Source organism: Trichosurus vulpecula, chromosome 2, assembly GCF_011100635.1.
Source record: "Trichosurus vulpecula isolate mTriVul1 chromosome 2, mTriVul1.pri, whole genome shotgun sequence".
Lineage (NCBI taxonomy): Eukaryota > Metazoa > Chordata > Mammalia > Diprotodontia > Phalangeridae > Trichosurus > Trichosurus vulpecula.
In genome coordinates, this window is record NC_050574.1 from 451,722,333 (window position 1) to 451,743,524 (window position 21,192).

General features: G+C 38.0%; 1 protein-coding gene across 1 annotated transcript in view; it reads right to left on the reverse strand.

Annotated features, from left to right (window-relative positions):
• Positions 1-21,192, reverse strand: part of C2HXorf58 (chromosome 2 CXorf58 homolog) — a 66,332-nt gene that overhangs the window by 22,479 nt on the left and 22,661 nt on the right. The window contains exons 4-7 of the mRNA XM_036744659.1: positions 19,248-19,342; positions 19,056-19,167; positions 15,582-15,713; positions 7,662-7,891 (exon numbers count right to left, since the gene is read on the reverse strand). Coding sequence (XP_036600554.1) covers positions 7,662-7,891; positions 15,582-15,713; positions 19,056-19,167; positions 19,248-19,342 — 569 coding nt within the window. The remainder of the gene's footprint in view (positions 1-7,661; positions 7,892-15,581; positions 15,714-19,055; positions 19,168-19,247; positions 19,343-21,192) is intronic.

The window sequence follows — 21,192 nt, forward strand, 5'->3', positions numbered from 1 at the left end:
TTGGAACTATTCCCAAAGGACTATAAAAATGTGCATACCCTTTGACCCAGCAATACCATTTCTAGGGCTGTATCCCAAAGAGATCACACAAGAGGGAAAAGGAGCCATACGTACAAAAATATTTATAGCAGCTCTTTTTGTGGTAGCTAGGAATTGGAAATCAAAGGGATGCCCATCAATTGGGGAATGGCTGAACAAGTCGTGGTATATGAAGGTAATGGAACACTATTGTGCTATAAGAAATGAGGATGATACGGACTTCATAACAACCTGGAAAAACCTATACGACGTAATGCTGTGAGTGAGCGAAGCAGAACCAGGAGAACATTATACACAACCACAGATATATGGATTCTGTGAGGACTAACCCTGATAGACTTTGCTCTTCTCAGCAATACAAGGTGTAAAGACAACTCCAAAGGACTCACGATGGAGAATACTATCTACATCCAGAGAAAGAACTATGAAGTAGGAATGCAGATTGAGATATACTGTATGCTCGCCTTTTTTTCCCCCTTTTTTTTTCTCTTTTGTTTTTGTGGGGTTTTTTTTGGTTCTGTTTCTTCTTTCTCATGATTCATTCCACTGGTCATAATTATTCACAACTTGACTAGTGTGTAAATAAGTTCAATGCAAAGTTATACGTAGAAGAAATATCGGATTCCATGCCATCTTGGGGAGGGAGCGGGGGCGGGGGGGAAGAAAATCTGGAACTCAAAATTATGTAGACCCATGTGTTGTAAACTAAAAATTAAAAAAAAAATTTTTTTAAATCGATTGGAGACTAAATAACCTAGTCTTATAGAATGAGTGGGCCAAAGAACAAATCACAGAAAGAATAATTTTATTAAAGAAAATGATAATGAGACAACATACCAAAACTTAGGGGATGCAGCAAAAGCAATAATCAGAGAAAATTTTATATCTTTAAATGCTTACCATCAATAAAAATAGAGAATAGGGTATGCAATTAAAAAAAATTGAAAAAAGAACACATCAAAAATCCCCAATTAAACACCAAATCGGAAATTAAAGAAGAGATTAATAAATTAAATGTAAGAAAACCATTGAATAAAAGATAAAAGTAGAAGCTGGTTTTATGAAAGAAAAATAATAAAATAGACAAAGCACTGGTTAATATGATTTTTAAAAAGAGAGAAGAAAACCAAATCATTAGTATCAAAAATAAAAAGGGTGACTATACCACTAATAAAGATGAAATTAAAACATTTATTAGGAGTCATTTTGCCCAATTTCATACGAATAAATTTAACACTTTAAGTGAAATGGAAGAATATCTGCGAAAATATAAACTGCCCAGATTAACAGAAGAGGAAATAGAATACCTAAATAAATGTATTTTAGAAAAAGAAATTGAACAGGTCAAAAATGAGCTTCCTAAGAAAAAAGCATCAGAACCAGATGGATTTACATGTGAAATCCACTGAACATTTAAAGATCAACTAATTCCAATATTAAATAAGTTATTTGGAATGGCAAAGATGAGTCCTATCACACTTCTTTTATGAAACAGATATTGTGTTGACACCTAAAGCAGGAAGAGTAAAATCAGAGAAAGAAAATTATAGACCAATTTCACCAATGAATGTTGGTGCAGATATCCTAAATAAAATACTAGCTAGGAGACAACAAAAATTATATATTGTGACCAAGTGGGACTTACCAGGAATGCAGGGACGGGTCTAACACAAGGAAAACTATTAACATAACTGATTCTATCAATAAGAAAAGTAAAAAAAAATATTATATCAATAGATGGAGAAAATACAACACTCATTCGTACTAAAAATACTTGAAAGCATAGATATAAAGGGATTTTTTCTTAAAATGATAAGAAGTATCTACTTAAAACCATCAGCAAGCATTATTTGTATTGGCGACAAGCTAGAACTGCCTTCCCAGTAAGATCAGGAGTTAAACAAGGATGCCCAGTATCACCAGTATTTTTTAATATTGTATTAGAAATTCTAGCTATAGCAATAAAAGAAGAAAAAATTTGAAGGAATGAGCACAGGCAATGTGGTAGTAAGACTATGTCTTTTTGCAGATGATATGAAGATATACTTGGAAAATCCTAGAGATTCGACTAAAAAGCTAGCTGAAACAATTAGTAATTTTCATTAAGTAGCAAATATAAAATAAACCTACATAAATCATTAGCATTTTTATATATCACCAACAAAGCCCTGCAAGAAGAGGTAATACTTCATTTAAAATAACTGTACACAATATAAAATACCTGGGAGAACACTTGCCAAGACAAACCCAGGAATTACATGAACATAATTACATAATATTTTTATACAAATAAAGTCAGATTTAAATAATTGGAGAAATAATGATTGGCCCAGTCAATATAATAAAAATGACAATTCTACCTAAATTTATCTACTTAATTCAGTGCCATCCCCCAAAGAAAGTACCAAAAAATTATTTTGTTGAGCTAGAAAAAAAATAGTAACAAATTCATTTGGAAAAACAAAAGGCCAAGAATATCAAAGGAATTAATTTTTAAAAATATAAAGGGAAAGGAAAGCTAGCAGTACCAGATCTTAAATTGTAGTATGTGGCAGAAATTATCAAAACTATGTGGTACTGGCTAAGAAAGAATGGTGGGTCAGTGGAATAGTACAATACATAGTAGTAAATGATTATAGTAACCTAGTATTTGATAAACACAAGGATCTAAGCTTTGGGGATAAGAACTCACTGGTAAAAATTGCTGGGAAAACTGGAAAGCAGTCTGGCAGAAGACTAAAGGTAAATACCAATATTTTACACTGTTTACCAAGATAAGGTCAAAGTGGACATATGATCTAGACATAAAGGGAGATATAAGTAAGTCAGAAGAGCATAGACTATATTACCTATCAGATTTATGGAAAAGAGAATTTATGAATAAACAAGAGAGCAAGCATTGTGGGACATAAAATGGCAGCTTTTGATTATATTGAATTGAAAAGGTTTTGTACAAATAAAACCAATGTAGCCAAGTTTGGGAGGAAAATAGAAAACTGGGGTGGGGGGAGAATTTTATAGCCAGTTTCTCAGATAAAGGCTTCATATTTCAAATATATAGAGAACTGAGCCAATTTTATGATTATGAGTCATTCCCCAGTTGATAAATGATTAAAGGATAAGAAGAGGCAGTTTTGGATGAAGAAATCAAAGCTAATGGTAATCATATGAAAAAGTGCTCTAAATCATTATTGATTAGAGAAATGTAAATTAAAACAACTCTGTGGTACCATCTCACACCTATCAGATTGGCTAAAATGATAGAAGGCAAAAATGACTAATGTTGGAAGAGATGTGGGAAAATTGGGACACTGATACGCTTGGTGGAATTGCGAACTAATCCAACCATTTTGGTGAGCATTCTTTGACCCAACAATACCACTATCAGGTCTGTTTCCCAAGGTAATCAGGAAAAAGGAAAAGAACATATATGTTCTAAAATATTTATAGCAGCTCTCTTTGTGGTAGCAATGAACTGGAAAGTGAGGGGATGCCCATCAATTGGGAAAAGGCTGAATAGGTTGTGGTATATGTGGCATATGATTGTGAAGGAACAGTATTGTGCTATGAGAAATGAAGAGCAAGTTGGTTTTAGAAAAACATGGATGTAGACACTATAAAATGTTTGGGAATATACCTGCCTAGACAAACCTAGGAACAATATGAACATAATTACAAAACATTTTTCACACATATAAGATCAGATCTAAATAAATGGAAAAACAGCAGTTGCTCAGGGTTAGCCTGAGCTAATATAATAAAAATGACAATTTTATCTAAATTAATTTACTTATTTAGTGCCATCCCCCAAAGAAAGTACCAAAAAATTATTTTATAGAGCTAGATAAAATAATAACAAAATTTATCTGGAAGAACAAAAGGTCCAGAATTGTTAGGGGCCGAGTTAAGAGCCAAGCCCTGTCCTCCTCGGACCTCCATGCCCAGGGGCCTGCTGAGATAAACTCAGACCTCCAAGTTATGGGTGGAGCTAGGAGGAGGGGTCTCACCTTTGTTGCCTCCCTAGTGATTCCAGGTCTTTGCCCAGACCTGCTTGACCGCATGGAACTTCCGGCTCTCTGTCTGGGCTTGCCAGAGCACGTGGAACTTCTGGTTCTTTGCCTGGACTGCCTGACCAGGGAGCGTCGGGTTAGTGCAGGAAGAGAAGGGGAGGAGAGTAGGCGGAGTCAGGGCGGTTCTAGTACCCAGGTGTCTTGAATTTTACCTGTCCCTCACCCACGTAACCAAGGAATGTACCTACGTCACTAAAGATATAAAAGTGCTGCTTGCTGAAATAATAAACAGAGTCACTCACCATCTTTCGGCTCCTGCCCCATTCATTGTCCGCGAGATCAGGTCCTTTGCTAGGCAAAGGCCTGGAGCTTGGGGGGAACCCCGAGTATAGTTGCGAGGCTTCGGGAGCCCGTAACACAGAATATCAAGGGAACTAATGAAAAGAAATGCTAGGGAAGGTGGCCTAGCCATGCCAGATATTAAACTGTACTATTAAGCAGCAGTCATCAAAACTACTTAGTACTGGCAAAGAAACAGAGTGGTGGATCAGTGCAATAGGTTAGGTACACAAAACGCGGTAGTCAACGAATATAATAATGGGCTCTTTCATAAACCCAAAGAGTCCAACTTCTGGGGTAAGAACTCACTATTTGACAAAAACTGCTGGGAAAACTAGAAAATAGTATGGCAGAAACTGTGCATAGACCAATATCTTACACCATATACCAAAATAAAGTCAAAATGCGTTCATGATTTAGATATGAAGGCTGATACCATAAGCAAATTGGGAGAGCAAGGAATAGTTTAACTGTCAGAGAAGGGAAGAATTTATGACCAAACAAGAGACAGAGAGCATTACAAAATGTAAAATGGATAATTTTGATTGCATTAAATTGAAAAGTTTTTGTACAAACAAAGCAAATGCAACCAAGATTAGTAGGGAAGCAGAAAACTGGGAAAGAATTTTTACAACCAATGTCTCTGGTAAACTCCTGATATCTAAAATATACAAGGAACTGAGCCAAATTTATAGGAATACAAGTCATTCACCAATTGAGAAATGGTCAAAGGATATGAACAGTCAGTTTTCAGAGGATGAAATTAAAGATATCTATAGTCATATGAAAAAAAATGTTCTAAATCACTATTGATTAGAGAAATGCAAATCAAAACAACTCTTAGGTACCACATCTCTCCTGTCAGATTGGCTAATGTGTCAAAACAGGAAAATGATAAATGCTGGAGAAGATGTGGGAAAATTGGAACACTATTGCATTGTTGATGGAGCTGTGAACTGATCCAACCACTCTGGAGAACAATTTGGAACTATACCCAAAGGGCTATAAAAATGTGCATACCCTGTGACCCAGCAATACCACTTCTAGGGCTATATCCCAAAGAGATCATAGAAATGGGAAAAGGAGCCATATGTACAAAAATATTTATAGCAGCTCTTTTTGTGGTGGCAAAGTGGAAATCAAGGGGATGCCCATCAATTGAGGAATGGCTGAACAAGTTGTGGTATATGAATGTAACGGAATACTATTGTGCTATAAGAAAGGAGGAGCAGACCTGGAAAGACTTATATGATCTGATGCTGAATGAGGGGAGCAGAACCAGGAGAGCATCATACACAATACAGACACATGGTATCTGTGATGACTAGCTTTGATAGACTTAGCTCTTCTCAGCAGTACAAGGTTCTAAGACAGCTCTAAAAGATGCATGATGGAAAAAGCTATCCACATCCAGAGAAAGAATTACAGTCTCAATGCAGATTGAAGCAAATTATTTGCTCTTTTTTTCCCTTTTTTGGTTTTGTTTCTTCTTTCTCGTGGTTCATTCCACTGGTTATAATTCTTTACAATTAGACTATTGTGAAAATAAATTTAATGTGAAGGTATATGTAGAACCTATATCGGATTCCATGCTGTCTTGGGTGGGAAGAGGGGAGAAGAAGGAGGGGGAGAAAATTTGGAGCTCAAAAACCTGTGGAACTGAGTGCTGTACACTAAAAATAAAAAATAACTTTAAAACGAAATAAAACCAAAAAAGGAAAGATTTGCATTAAAATAATGCAGTCAAACAAGCAAAACCAACAGAACGTTGCACACAATAACAGCAATATCGTTCTAAGAGTAGGTGTGAATGCTTCAGCTGTTCTGAATGATGTGATCATTCAAACCGACTGTGAAAGACTTAGGAAAGAGCTGATCTGTGGCAGTATGTGTTGTATGGTTCCACATACATACTGATGTCAAGTGTAGGCCTTCTCTAATGTGAGTTTTGGAGGGATGGAAGGAGAAAACTTGGAACTCAAAATGTAAAAGGAAGTAAATGTAAGAAACAAAATTAATTTTCAAAAAGAAAAAAGAAGAAAACTCCCTCTAAAGATGGACAACTTACAGTCTTTAACAGTCGCCTCGGAGCACTTAAAGGTTAGGTGACTTGCCCATAGCTACACAGCTAGTATACTTCAGAATCAGGACTTAAATCAAGGTTTTTCTGAATCCAAGGTTAGCCCTTTCTCCACTATACCCCTCCTCTCTTGACTATTGGCAAATCAGATGGGCTGAACAGTCACAGGAGGAAAAAAAAAGGCAAGGCAGTCCAATGAGAGCTTTAAATGGGGCTCTGGTGATATTGTTTCAGTAACAACTGCCTGAGAGCCACTGGGGATGCAAGGCAGGGCTTCAAGAGCAAAGAGCTTTCTGAGGGATAGGAAACCCTTTGATTTCCTATTGGTCCAACCAAAAAACCATGTGGTAGCTTTTTACAATCTCTAAGAGAATAAGAGGAAATATACAGCAGAACTCTATACAGTTATGGAAGAGAGCACAAAAATATTTTGTTTATTCATCCATTTCATCATAGCTTGTCAAATACTAAGGACGGTATGCATTATTACCCCTGTATTTCACATATTTATCATTCAGTCAACAAGGATTTATTAAGCACCTACTAAGTGCCAGCAGCTATACTAAGTACTAGATATACAAAGAAAGGCAAAAACACAATGTCTGTCCTCCATGAGTTCGAATTCTAAGGGACAAGACGACGTGTAAACCACTGTGAGCATACAAGATACCCATGGTCATATAGAGCGACAGACATATATACATGTCTGTCTGTCTGTCTAGCTATCTATCATGGACTGAAGGTAACCTCAGAAGGAAGACCTGGGGAGTGGGAAAGGCCTCCTGCCGAAGGGGCAGACCTGAGCTACATCTTGAAGGAAGCCCATGAAGCTAAAAGGTGGAAGTGAGGGGATAATTTATGTTGATGGTCAGTAGGGCTATAATAAAAACATTAAAAAAAAAAAGAAAACCTCGGTATAATGTAAAAAAAGGTTGCTTGTAATAGAAAATAATTGAGAAGTGAGTGTCAGCTGACCTTGTAAAGAGAAAGGCTAAAATACATGGCTCCTTCTACAAGTCATTGATATTCCTGTGCTGAGAAGCCATCAGACCTTCTAGACTTGGTAGAAAAAACTCCTATGATAACCTAGAGGAGATTCATATTAAGAGAATGCATTCTCTTCTAAATATAGAATGTTAGAGTAACTAAACATTGATCTCACTTAGACTCAAATTATGATAAATCACTTTTACCTAATTTGAGAAACAACTCGGAGCTGGTCACGTTGCATCTCTTCAGATCTTGGTTTTTGCAATAGATACTTCAATTCTTTTTGTAGACGATCGGAGAGTGTTCCAGATGTTGCATAATCCATTATGTCATACATTATCATTGTCTTTGGAAAGTTTTCCAGGCTTAGTCTTCTCCAGCAGTTACTTTTGCCACCAAGATATGCTGGGGTTTCATCCAGAAAACTGGTAAACTACAGAACAAAAAAACAAAACTAATTACCTAATGGAATTACTCTGAATTTTCAGTGGAAGTTTCTTAACAATTTCTGCTCTACAGAAAATTGGGAGAAAATCTTTACAACCAGTGTCTCTGATAAAGGTCTCATATCTAAAATATACAGGGAACTGAGCCAAATTTATAGGAATACAAGTCATTCCCCAACTGAGAAATGGTCAAAGGATATGAACAGGCAGTTTTCAGAGGAAGAAATTAAAGATATCTATAGGCATATGAAAAAATGCTTGAAATCACTACTTATTAGAGAAATGCAAATCAAAACAACTCTTAGGTACCACATCTCTCCTGTCAGATTGGCTAAAATGACAAAACAGGAAAATGATAAATGCTGGAGAGGATGTGGGAAAATTGGAACATTGTTACATTGCTGGTGGAATTGTGAACTGATCCAGACATTCTGGAGAGCAATTTGGAACTATTCCCAAAGGACTATAAAAATGTGCATACCCTTTGACCCAGCAATACCATTTCTAGGGCTGTATCCCAAAGAGATCACACAAGAGGGAAAAGGAGCCATATGTACAAAAGTATTTATAGCGGCTCTTTTTGTGGTGGCAAAGAATTGGAAATCAAGGGGATGCCCATCAACTGGGGAATGGCTGAACAAGTTGTATACGAAGGTAATGGAATACTATTGTGAGATAAGAAATGGGGAAGATACGGACTTCATAATAACCTGTAAAAACCTACATGATATAATGCTAAGTGAGCGAAGCAGAACCAGGAGAACATTATACACAACCACAGATATATGGATTCTGTGAGGACTAACCCTGATAAACTTTGCTCTTCTCAGTAATACAAGGTGCAAAGACAACTCCAAAGGACTCACGATAGAGAATGCTATCTACATCCAGAGAAAGAACTGTGGAGTCTGAATGCAGATTGAGGCACACTCTATGCTGGCCTTTTTTTTCTCTTTTGTTTTTGTTTGGTTTTTTTTTGTTTGTTTCTGTTTCTTCTTTCTCCTGACTCATTCCATTGGTCATAATTCTTCTTTATAACTTGACTATTGTGTAAATAAGTTCAATGCAAAGTTATATGTAGAAGATACATTGGATTCCATGTCGTTGGGGTGGGGAAGAAAATCTGGAACTCAAAATTATGTAGAACCCGAGTGTTGTAAACTAAAAATAAAAAATCTCACAAAAACAAACAAACAAAAAAGCAATTTCTGCTCTATATAAAACAGATATGCCAAGATCAGCAGATGTGCAGAAATCCTGTGTTCTTTTAAACTTCCCTTAGCACTAACACAGGGTCTTACACATATTTGGTGTTCCATACATGCTGAACAATTCACAACTGAACTGACCACTGTGTTCAGTGTAACTAGCAGTGCTATTTCCTGACATTTTGAAGTCCAGAACATATCTGAATAATTAATAAGTCATTTGGAGACAGGGCATTCTTAGAGGATGAGTACCCAGTTCAATATTTTCATTTGAAATATTTTAGTTACTCCAATTTTAACCTTATTTCTAAATTAAATGAAACAAAATGTAAAGTTTGTTTTAGAAAAATTAATCTGAGAATATTTCATGCTTTATAGTTGGTTTACAAAGCACCTCTTCACAACAGTAAGGTAGGCAGTGAATTATTGTCCCCATTTTTCCTATGAAGTAACTGAGGCTCAAAAAAATATCATGTAGGTTTTTACAGGTTATTATGAAGTCCGTATCTTCCCCATTTCTTATCTCACAATAGTATTCCATTACCTTCGTATACAACTTGTTCAGCCATTCCCCAGTTGATGGGCATCCCCTTGATTTCCAATTCTTTGCCACCACAAAAAGAGCCGCTATAAATACTTTTGTACATATGGCTCCTTTTCCCACTTGTGTGATCTCTTTGGGATACAGTCCTAGAAGTGGTATTGCTGGGTCAAAGGGTATGAATATTTTTATAGCCCTTTGGGCATAGTTCCAAATTGCTCTTCAGAGTGGTTGGATCAGTTCATAACTACCAACAATGCAGTAGTGTTCCAGTTTTCCCACATCCTCTCCAGCATTTATCATTTTCCTGTTTTGTCATGTTAGCCAATCAGATAGGAGATGTGGTACCTGAGAGTTGTTTTAATTTGTATTTCTCTAATCAATAGTGATTTAGAGCATTTTTTCATATGCCTATAGATATCTTTAATTTCTTCCTCTGAAAACTGCCTGTTCATATTCTTTGACCATTTCTCAATTGCTGAATGACTTGTATTCCTATAAATTTGGCTCAGTTCCCTGTATATTTTAGAGATGAGGCCTTTATCAGAGACACTGGTTGTAAAGATTCCCAGTTTTCTGCTTCCCTCCTAATCTTGGTTGCATTGGCTTTGTTTGTACAAAAACTTTTCAACTTAATGTAATCAAAATTATTCATTTTGCATTTTGTAATGCTCTCTGTCTCTTGTTTGGTCATGAATTCTTCTCTTCTCCATAAATCTGACAGGTAAACTATTCCCTTCTCTACTCTTAACTATTCTCAGCCAGGCAGGAAGACCAACTATGAGACAAAAGGACTGCTGAAGGATTTCCATGGTTCTAAATGGATTTAGAAATAAATCCCATTTATAGTGTTAATTTTCATTTTAATTCCTGGTTTTTCTGCTTTGTTGCTACCAGTTGATAAAATGTCCATACTTAATGCCATGTACATTTTTAGATTAAATACTATACTCGCAAATTATTCCCAAATCAAAATACCCAGAATACCAGGCGCTGTGCCAACTTCTTTAGCTACAAAAAATTATTTCATAGAGCTAGATAAAATAATAACAAAATTCACCTGGAAGAACAAAAGGTCCAGAATATCAAGGGAATTAATGAAAAGAAATGCTAGGGAAGGTGGCCTAGCCATACCAGATATTAAACTGTACTGTAAAGCAGCAGTCATCAAAACTACTTGGTAGTGGCTAAGAAACAGAGATAGATCAGTGGAATAGGTTAGGTACACAAGAAGCAGTAGTCAATGAATGTAGTAATCTACTCTGTGATAAACCCAAAGAGTGCAGCTTCAGGGATAGGAACTCACTATTTCAGAAAAACTACTGGGAAAACTGTAAAATAGAATGGCAGAAATTAGGCATAGACCAATATCTTACACTGTATACCAAAATAAAGTCAAAATGGGTTCACGATTTAGATATAAAGGCTGATCCTATAAGCATTTTGGGAGAGAAGAGAATAGTTTACCTGTCAAATTATGTTTCTAACACTTACTAGCTTGGTAAGTGCCCAAAGGGCTATAAAAATGTGCATACCCTGTGACCCAGCAATACCACTTCTAGGGAGATCATACGAGGGAGAAAAGGACCCGTACATACAAAAATATTTACAGCAGCTTTTTTTGTGGTGGCAAAGAACTGGAAATCGAAGGGATTCCCATCAATTGGGGAATGGCTGAACAAGTTGTGGTATATGAATGTAACGGAATACTATTGTGCTATAAGAAATGAGGAGCAGATGGACTTCATAAGAGCCTGGAGAGTCTTATATAATCCAATGCTGAGTGAGGGGAGCAGAACCAGGAGAACATTGTGCACAACCACAGACACACTACTTCTGTGATGACTAACTTTGATAGACTTGGCTCTTCTCAACAAGGCAAGGTTCTAAGACAGCGCCAAAGGACTCATGATGGAAAAAGCGATCCACATCCAGAGAAAGAATTACAGAGTCTGAATGCAGATTGAGGCAAACTATTTGCTCTCTCTCTCTTTTTATGTTATTTTACTTTTGGTTTTGTTACATCTTTCTCATGGTTCATTTCATTGGTTATAATTCTTCTTTACAACTTCATAATTGGGAAAATAAGTTTAATGTGAAGGTATATGTAGAATGTACATCAGATTACATGTCGTCTTCGAGTGGGGAGGACAGGGAGGGTGAGAAAATTTGGAACTCAAAAACTTGTGGAACTGTGTGTTGTAAACAAAAAAAATATATTAATAAAAAATTTAAAAAAAAAAGAAACATGATTTGAACCTATGCCCTAACTCCAAGAGTCTTGGACCTCTTTCCACTATACCCCTACTTGAGAGGAAGGGATAGGAACCAGGCAATGGAAGGTACAGTTCTGCATTCTACCGGAAAGAGGGAGGGCATGTTCTGTAGAGCAATTTGGAACTATGCTATAAAACCATGCATACCCTTTGACTGAGTAATATCACTACTAGGTCTGTATCACAAAAGAGATAAAAAACCAAAAAGGAAAAGAATCCTACATGTATGAAAATATTTATAGCAGCTCTTTTCTGGGGGTAAAGAATGAGAAGTTGAGGGGATGCCCATCATTTGGGGAATGGCTGAACAAGTTGTGGGACGTGATTGTGATGCAATACTACTGTACTATATGAAATGAAGAGCAGGATGCTCTCAGAGAAACCTGGGAAGACTTGCATGCACTGATGCAAAGTGACATGTACTGTGTACAAAGTAACAGCCATGGATGGGTTGGCTATTCTCGGTAATACAATGATGCAAGACAACTCTGAAGGACTTATGAGGAAAAATGCTATCCATCACCAGAGAAAGAGCAGATGGTGTCTGAATACAGATGGAAGCGGACTTCTTTTTACTTTATTTTTCTTGAGGTTTTTTTCTTGTCTGTCTTTTCTTTCACAACATGACTATTATGAATATGTTTTGCATGACTACACATGTATAACCTTTACCAAATTCCTTGCTTTCTCAAGGGAGGTGGGAAGGAAGGAAGAGAATGTGGAATTCAAAGTTTTCAAAACAAATGTTAAAAATTGTACATGTAACTGGGGAAAAATAAAATACTAAATAAAAGCTTAAAAAAAGAGGAAGGGCATGTGATTTCCCGAGACTCCATGTATCTCTTCAAGTCTGTCTTCTCTGTGTTTCTCTCCCTATGTTCCCTGTGCTAATCCCTCACATGCACATTCTCAACCAGAGATTCTCAGAACTGGAAAAAAAAATCCAGTGGCCAGCTAGTGGAGCTCTTATCTGAAGGGAAATTCTCTCTACAACAAAAACAAGTGGTTGTGGTCATCCAACCTTTGTCTGAAGTTTACCAGGCAGGGCAGACACCCTACCTTAAGAGTCAAGTCATTCTTTGAGTTGGATAATTATTGGAAAGTTCTTCTTTACATTAGAGGCCTAGATTTGCTTATCTGCCACTTCTATCTACTGCTACTAATCCTGCCCTCTGGGGCCAAGCAGAATATCTTATCCACCTCATTATCCATGAAATTCCTCCAGATACTTTTAGATAACAATCCTGACTCCTACCAAGGGTCTTTTCTCTAAGCTAAGCAATGCCTAGTTTCTTCTCTGGACTTTTCTGGACATTTTCCAGCTCATCCAAGTACTTCTTAAACGTGATACCCCAAACTAAATACAATATGACAGATGTAACCTAACCAGGGGAAAGTATAGTTGCACAATTGCTGCCCCAGTCCTGGGTATCATGTCTGCTTTAATTCAGTCTAAGATCACGTTAGCTATTCTGGATGTCATAAAACACTGTTGACCCATACTGAGTTTTTAATCTACTAAAACCCCCATATCTTTTTTCTGATCATTTACCACCTATTCATGCCTTCCCCTATCTTCTTTATGTGAAGGAAATTTTTTTGAACTCTAGTATACAATTTTACATTTATGTTGATTGTATTTTATTATATTTGACCCCAAATTTTAGTCTGATATCTTTTTAGATTCTGAATGTCATTCAGTCTATTAGCTATCTCAACCAGCCTTGTGTCACCTTTAAACTGTCAAGTACTTCATTTATATGTTTATCTAAGTCACTGATAAAAATATTATATAGCACAGGTCCTAGGACTGATCCCCGGGACACTATCAGAGACCTCTTTTCAAGTTGGTATAGAATGATTAGTAATTAGTCTTGGGTCTGGCCTTTCAAATAATTCCAAAGTCACTTTCAGGCTGTTGTCTAGTCTGTACTATCTTGTCCACAAGAACAGGATGAGATACTTTGTCAAACGCTTTGTTAAAATTTAGTAAGCTGTTATCATCAGCAATATACTGATTTATAAGTCTAATAATATCCCTTTATTATTATTAGACTTATACCGTGAGCAGTGTATTTTCCTAGGAATCATTCATTATTAACTGCCCACTGGGGACACAAATATAAGAGCTGGAAAAGTTCTTTCATTTAAAAAACTTATGTTCTATCAGAGGACAATAATATGTAAAGAGATAAGTAAATTAAAGAAAATTTAAGGAAAAGAGAAAGAACTAAGAATTAGGTATTCAGGGAGGTGGTGGTGAGACTGGGGTGCATTCTAGGACTGGAGGACAGCCTGTGCAAAGGAACAACAAGAGATGGAATGACAAGTTGGGGAAACAGAAAATAAACCCACCTGGCTAGAACAGAGTGTATGATGGGGAATGACGCGCAATAAATCTAAAGAGGCAAACCGGAGCCAGATGTCAAAGGTCCTTCGCTGGGAATGTGTGGAGTTAGTATTTTATTCTGGAGGTAACAGGGGTTCACTGAAGTTTCCTGAGTGAGAGCGAGATGCTGCCAGACCGATTTCTGAGGAACGCTCATTCGGCAGCTATACGGAGGATGGACTGGCAAGGCCTAAAGCTGGAACTGCAGAGTCCAGTCATGGTACTGTTGTAGGAGTCTAGGTGACGGATAATGAAGGTGTGAAGTAGGAAGGTGGCCAGGGTCTGAGGTGAAGGAGGAGGACGACTCTTGGGCTGATAACCCCAATGACTAGAAGGACGGTGATCCTTTGAAGAAATAAGAGCTGTTTGGTAAGGGTGGGTGGATTTAGGAAGGAAGATAATGAACCATGTTTTGGGTGTTGAATTTGAGATGCCTGTGGCACATTTTATTGGAAATGTCTAATGCGCAGCTCGAAATGTAGAACTAGAGCTAAGGAGAGAGATTGGGATTTTATAGAGAGTTTTGAAAGTCATCTGCATGGAGATGATAACTGAACCCATAAGAGATGATGAGATCACCAAGGGAGAAAAGATAAAGCTTTGAGGGACGGTTCAATGATTCTTTAGTACATAAAATCAATGGTGGCAACTTCTGGTCTTATCAGTAATATAAATTATACAGAACTCTTAACCCTCAATAGATTTTTGATAATCACATGTACATGGCTTCTTGTTTGAAATAAAGGCAGTAAAGAGAAAACGAAAATTCGGTGAATGCGAAAGAACTACATATAGCACCTAACTTCTCTGGTTCTCCATTTACTCCTCTAAAGGAGCAAACAAAGGGGTTTGACTAAGAGATCTCTAAAGTACATTCTGGCTAAATTTTTCATAATTCTTAAGTTATGATTCTTCACAGACTTTCATGTATATTCTGATTAAGTTTGCACATTACTGATAAAAGGAGTTTGAAATCTTGTCTTCTGTTTATTCAGTTCTGTATCTCATAAATTCAGTATTCACATATTCATGCAATTCATGTATCTGCATGAGATGAAGACAAAATCAAACTCCTTTTATCAGTAATGTGCAAACTTAATCAGAATAAACAGAAAAACGAGTCGTTTCTTTCTTTTAAAAGCTTATCGCTTCACACGGAATTAATATGAATTATTCCAATGATATGTGATTTTTTTTCTCTTCAAGATGGGATGAAGGGAAGCCTTTCTCATCAATATTTAAAATACTGCAAACAATCCTCACGTGCATGTAATCCTTCATAGTAACAACGTCAACTTCATCTGCAACTTTATACTTTTGGAACTGAAGCTGGTCTTGTATGATCTGGTCGTAGTACTTCCGACTTCCCATTAGTTTGCAAGCATCAACCACTGCCTGTGGAAGGGAACAGGGAACAAAACATTCGCAACAATTTCGGTTATTATGATGTGTCCACATGCCTTAGGGGGTTCATGGCACAGTGCAATCCGTCCTTTTCTTCCAGAAGCTGGTCATTCAAAAGGAAAACATTTTTGCAATATTAACACAGAAAAAACCATATTTGAAACAGTTGATAAAAGCATTTTTCTACTGCCACTCCAACAGAGAATTGAGTAAGACAGCTTAAAAATTCTAGAGTTCTTAGAGAATCACTGTATAAAAGCCATGGGCTCAGAAGCATCACATTTAAGAGTCAAACTGAAAGGGGGTTCAGCAATCATCTAATCTTCTCTCTTTGTTCTACAAATGAGAAAACTGAGGCCTAGAGCGGAGTGACTTGCTTGAGGTCACGAAGCAGAGCAATAACAGACCTGAGACCTCCCAGCATGATGTCCTTTATAGTATCACACAGGATAGAAGCGAGAATCAGAATTTATATATGTATACATATGCACACATATACACAGATATGTAGACAGATATATAGACGTACATACACACTGTTCCCATAAAGATATTCCAAGATCCTATTAGACATTTTTGAATAGACGAGTAATTTCAATTTTACAAAACTAATCTACAAAGAAAATGTTTTCTCAATTATTTACCAAATGAACTAAGAGTCTTTTTAACCTAATTAGCTGAAACATGATGTTCAAGTGTAATCATTAATTGTAAAGAAACCTAGGTACTGTATTCATAGTTTATTGAATGAACCCTAAAACTCAGTGTGGTAGGAACAATATCTGCCATATAGACTAGTCTGGGGCAGCTAGGTGGTGCAATGGATAGTGTCCGATATAGAGTCAGAAGATTCATCTTCTTGAGCTGAAATCTGGCCTCAGACACTTACTAGCTGTGTGACCCTGGGGAAGTCCCTTAACCCTGTTTGCCTCAGTTTCCTCATCTGTAAAATGAGCTGGAGAAGGACATGGCAAACCACCCCAATGGGATCATGAAGAGTCAGACATGACTGAACAAGGCCAGCCTGTGGTTTGTCTCTCTTAAAGCCAGGGAAGCTGTTCTGGGACTAAGGCTTGAGCTGCACGTGCTGAGAGGTTTCCTGACTGCCTAGGACATAAAGGACCAGCCCAGGAAGGGCTGCTCAGACCCCATGGCCCATGGGCAGGCCAAAGTCATGCCAGACATCACAGCTCCCGCACGCTATGGAGGTGTGTTTAGATAAGGGAGGACACATCTGCGTAAAATTGTGCCATATCCTGCTGAGCATCCTCGTGATGTCATCCTAATTATCTTCTCCTTAACTGGAGGTGGCCTACATCTAACAATTTCAATTTGTGTTTCATTTTGTTTCAATCTTACCTACTACAGTCAGATTTTATAGGCTAGGCTTGATTCTTCAGACTCAAGAACAGAATGAAATGGATTATTTGTCGGCCATCTAAATTCCACAAAGGGAGTTTTACTTAGGCATAGCATTTAAAGGATGTTCAATGAGGATCCCGTGCTGGTCGAGGTAGTCAGATCAGTCAGTCAGTCAACATTTATTAAGCACCTACTATGTGCCAGGCACTGTGCTAAGTGCTGGGGATACAAAAAGAGGCAAAAATCAATCCCTACCCTCAAGGAGCTTACAATTGAATGGTGGAGACAACAAGCAAATAAATATGTACAAACAAGGTATATGCAGGATAAGTAAGAAATAATTAAAAGACGGAAGGCATTAGACTTATGAGAGATTGGGAAAGTCTTCCTCTAGGAAGTGGGACTGAAGCTGGCACTTGAAGGAAGCCTGGGAAGCCAGGGGATGGAAATGAGGAGGGAAAGAATTTCAGGCCTAGGAGACAGACAGTGAAAATGCCCAGGTAGAGAGATGGAGAGTCTTATTCAAGGAACACTAAGGATGCCAGGGTCGCTGGAGGGTATGTAAAGTGGAAGAAGACTGGAAAGGTAAGGAGTAGGTTATGAAAGGCTTGAAATGCCAAACAGAGGACGCTGTATCTGATCCTAGAGTTGATTAGTGAAGGGGGGTGATGAGAGGAGAGTATAAAATGAAAGAAGACTAGAGAAGTAGGGGAAAGGGGCCAGGGGTATGAAGGGCTCTGAGATGGAATCCTAGTAAATCCTAATAAAGCTGCCCCCAGCCCCAGTATTCTAACTTCCTTATAGGCCCCACGGAAGCAGGCCCACTGCCCCTACCCAACCACTCCCCCGCTCAATGTCCTAACTTCATATATGCCTCATTGCTCACTTGAACAACAGGTGTATCCATGAGCTCATATTTCTCACAGAACAGCAGGCCTGTCCATGTGATGGGATCCCAGCCACTGCCTCTAGCTAGCCACTGTCCCCAGACCCAGTCCTCATATTTCCCTCAGAAACAGCACGTGTGTCCATGTACTCAACCACAACCACATCCATCAAGTCTCAGACAGGACCACAATAGTCAGCCAATCAGAAGGCAGCACCACCAGGATGCCCCAGCAGGAAGTGGACCCCAAAACAATAGAAAGGACTTTCCCTAAGTAGGCACCTGCGCAGTAATGGTAAAGAACTGACCTAGAGTGAACTTATGATGTAGAGAGGCTTATTACAATATCATTAGCATCATTATCATATACACACACACACACACACACACACACATACACACACACCCCCAAATGGTTTTGTCTGTATGTATTGTGGGTAATCGCATGCACAGTTCCACCGTGGCTGGGATCCCTCCCCTATTACCTAATCCCTTAACAAACCCCTCCTGCCTTTTTAATATACATAATTCTGTTATGTAATTGCATCTCTAACCTATAAAAATCCATTTGCTTTCTCTGAAGTTGCGGGTTCCTCTTGGAACTTAGCCCGCTTCATGAGAGGCGTCAATCTCAATAAATGCCTCTACTTGGATTAGGGGTGGTCTGACTGAATTCTTGGAGATGGTTCCACCACAACACATCAAGAAGCCACAGCAGTTTTTGGCCTCCCTGGGTGGGCAGACACTAAACTGCAACATCTGAATGTTCACCAATTTAACGAGTAGAGGGAGAGTCTGGTCGTCAGGTTATGTTGGCTGTGGTGACGCACACCACTAAGTCTATAGGGCCTTATGTAAAAAACAGGAAGGCTCTTCAACATCTCGATCCTTATGTACCTAGTCCTCAGGATAATTTCCCTGTCTTGTAGGGGGAAAAATCTGCCTAGCCTACATAGAAGATGTTGTTCCCACCACACTGAAGATGGGGTCATAGTTAAGTCCCTTCACTACTCTGGTCCACCTGTCAACTTAGGATTCTAAGAAGCTATAATGGATTAACAAAAAAGGATATCATAGTAAGTCACCTCACTTGATGGTCTCAATGTGTTCTTTCCACTGAAATACTTGTTCCCATGGCCTCCAGTGTGAAGGAAAATTTTAAACACAATAAAAGGTGGAAAGTTCTTACCACCAAATCTGAAAAAAGACTAAAAGTTAGTCATCTGGCATCAGACTAGTGACTCAATCTGGGAAGTAAATGAACACAAGAACATTACCTGAATCTAACTTTACATTGCACACTAGGATCTCTCACAAGAGCCGCCTCTAAGGGACACACTTTCTTCAGTATTTCATGTGTTACACAATTTTCCTGAAACAGATGCTGGTGTGATTAATAATATCCATACACCCTAAATGTAATTCATTAAATCACTAAATCATCCTGATTGGCTCAGAGTGAATGTAAATAACTACTGTTTCTGTTTTGGCCAAAAACTCTGAGGGTCTTCCCCTCCCCACTAATTTTTTTTTGGGACTAGGTAAATAGGCCAGTCTCTACCTCATTTCCTACATAGCCTTAATCACAGAACGGGCATTGCCTCAGTCGGACTAGGAGCTGGGAAAGACCTTAGCTTAAAAAGGCCGAGGTCGCCCATTGCATCCAGGACCATCTCCAGTTGTCTGATCTATATCTTACCACTGGGCCCCGATGGCTGTGGAGGAGAAAGTGAGGCTGGTGACTCTGCACCACCCTCCTTCACTTCAATCCAATTCACTTGCACATCATGGCATCGCCTCCCTGATGCCATGGTCTTCTTTGAGGACAAAGGACAAGCAACGACAACAAGATTTACTAAGTACCAGTACTTTAAAGGTCCTTGATTTCATTGGGTGAGTATGCCCTCCACTGACATACATTGCAATCCATCTAAATGCTTGTCTTCAGGACTTACTGGAATAAAACCTCCATCACCATGAGGCCTTCTGACGATGAGCCTTTCGATAAAGGCTATGTATGTACACATGTATGCATGTATGTATAACTTTTGGTCTTTATTTCAGATTTCAAATATAGACACAGCTAAATATAGAGCACATATACATTATGTGCTGGTATACTAACTCAGATACAGATATATCTCTATCTAGATCTATCTAGATCCATATAAAAATCCACATGAAAATCCAAAATAAAATTTAAAAAATTCATTCTAGGACCATATCACATTCTAAGCCTTCCCTGCTTGATTAGTACCTTCCAATGCTTGGTCTTCACTGGCAAGATCACCTCCCTACTTTGATGAGGAATCCGATCTCTTCAATGGAGGAGAATCTTAGATGACACTCCAGGAATCCATCAATATGAGACTTCTTCCATCAACACTGAATGAAATATGTTAATCCTTTCCTACTCTACATGATTCTTCTCCCTTTTTCTTCTACAGATCTTTCACTGAGGATCTACCCAGGATTTATATCATGGATGCCACTGTAAATTTTCTACCGGTTATCTTTTCCTCTGACCACATGACTGGCCACATCTTTTTACAATCACACATTTCCTGATGACATCATTTATGTCACTTCTTGTGTGCTGCTTGAGTAGGCTGTGGCTTCCTCATGCCCACCATGTGTCTGTATCTCCACTGACTTTGGGGTTACCCATAATACCTTCTTTTTGAGATCATGGTGTTTCAAGACCTGCAATTTTCGTAGCATCACTGGGAGAAAACTGGTGTTAAGGAGAGAGGTTTTGGTGGCAGGGAGCAGCTTAGCTGCCAGATAAGTGAACTGACATACTAACTCCATACACTGATAACCCATGGCACAGTCTCTAAACAAAACTAGTAATGATCATCTTTTGATACTTCCTTTATGGTTCATTAGGCTGACTGTTCTCACCATTTATCTATAGGTAATTCTATTTCTCTTTGGATAGTGAGAAGTCACTATGTGAAAATCTTGGGCAAGCATGTATGTTTCTCTACTTTATGCTTTATGTATGATAATACGTGACAAGGAAAATTCATTCTGTTACTTTTAAAAGATTTTATAAACACTTTTCTTCAGCATTTCAGGTGTTATATAATTTTCCTGAACTTGCTAATAATATTCACATAACCTAAATTATAATTTAATGATAATTAAAGCCCCATATGTTAAGACAATGGGCCCAATGTATGAGGATTTATTTGATAAAAGTTTTGTCTAGAAGATTAG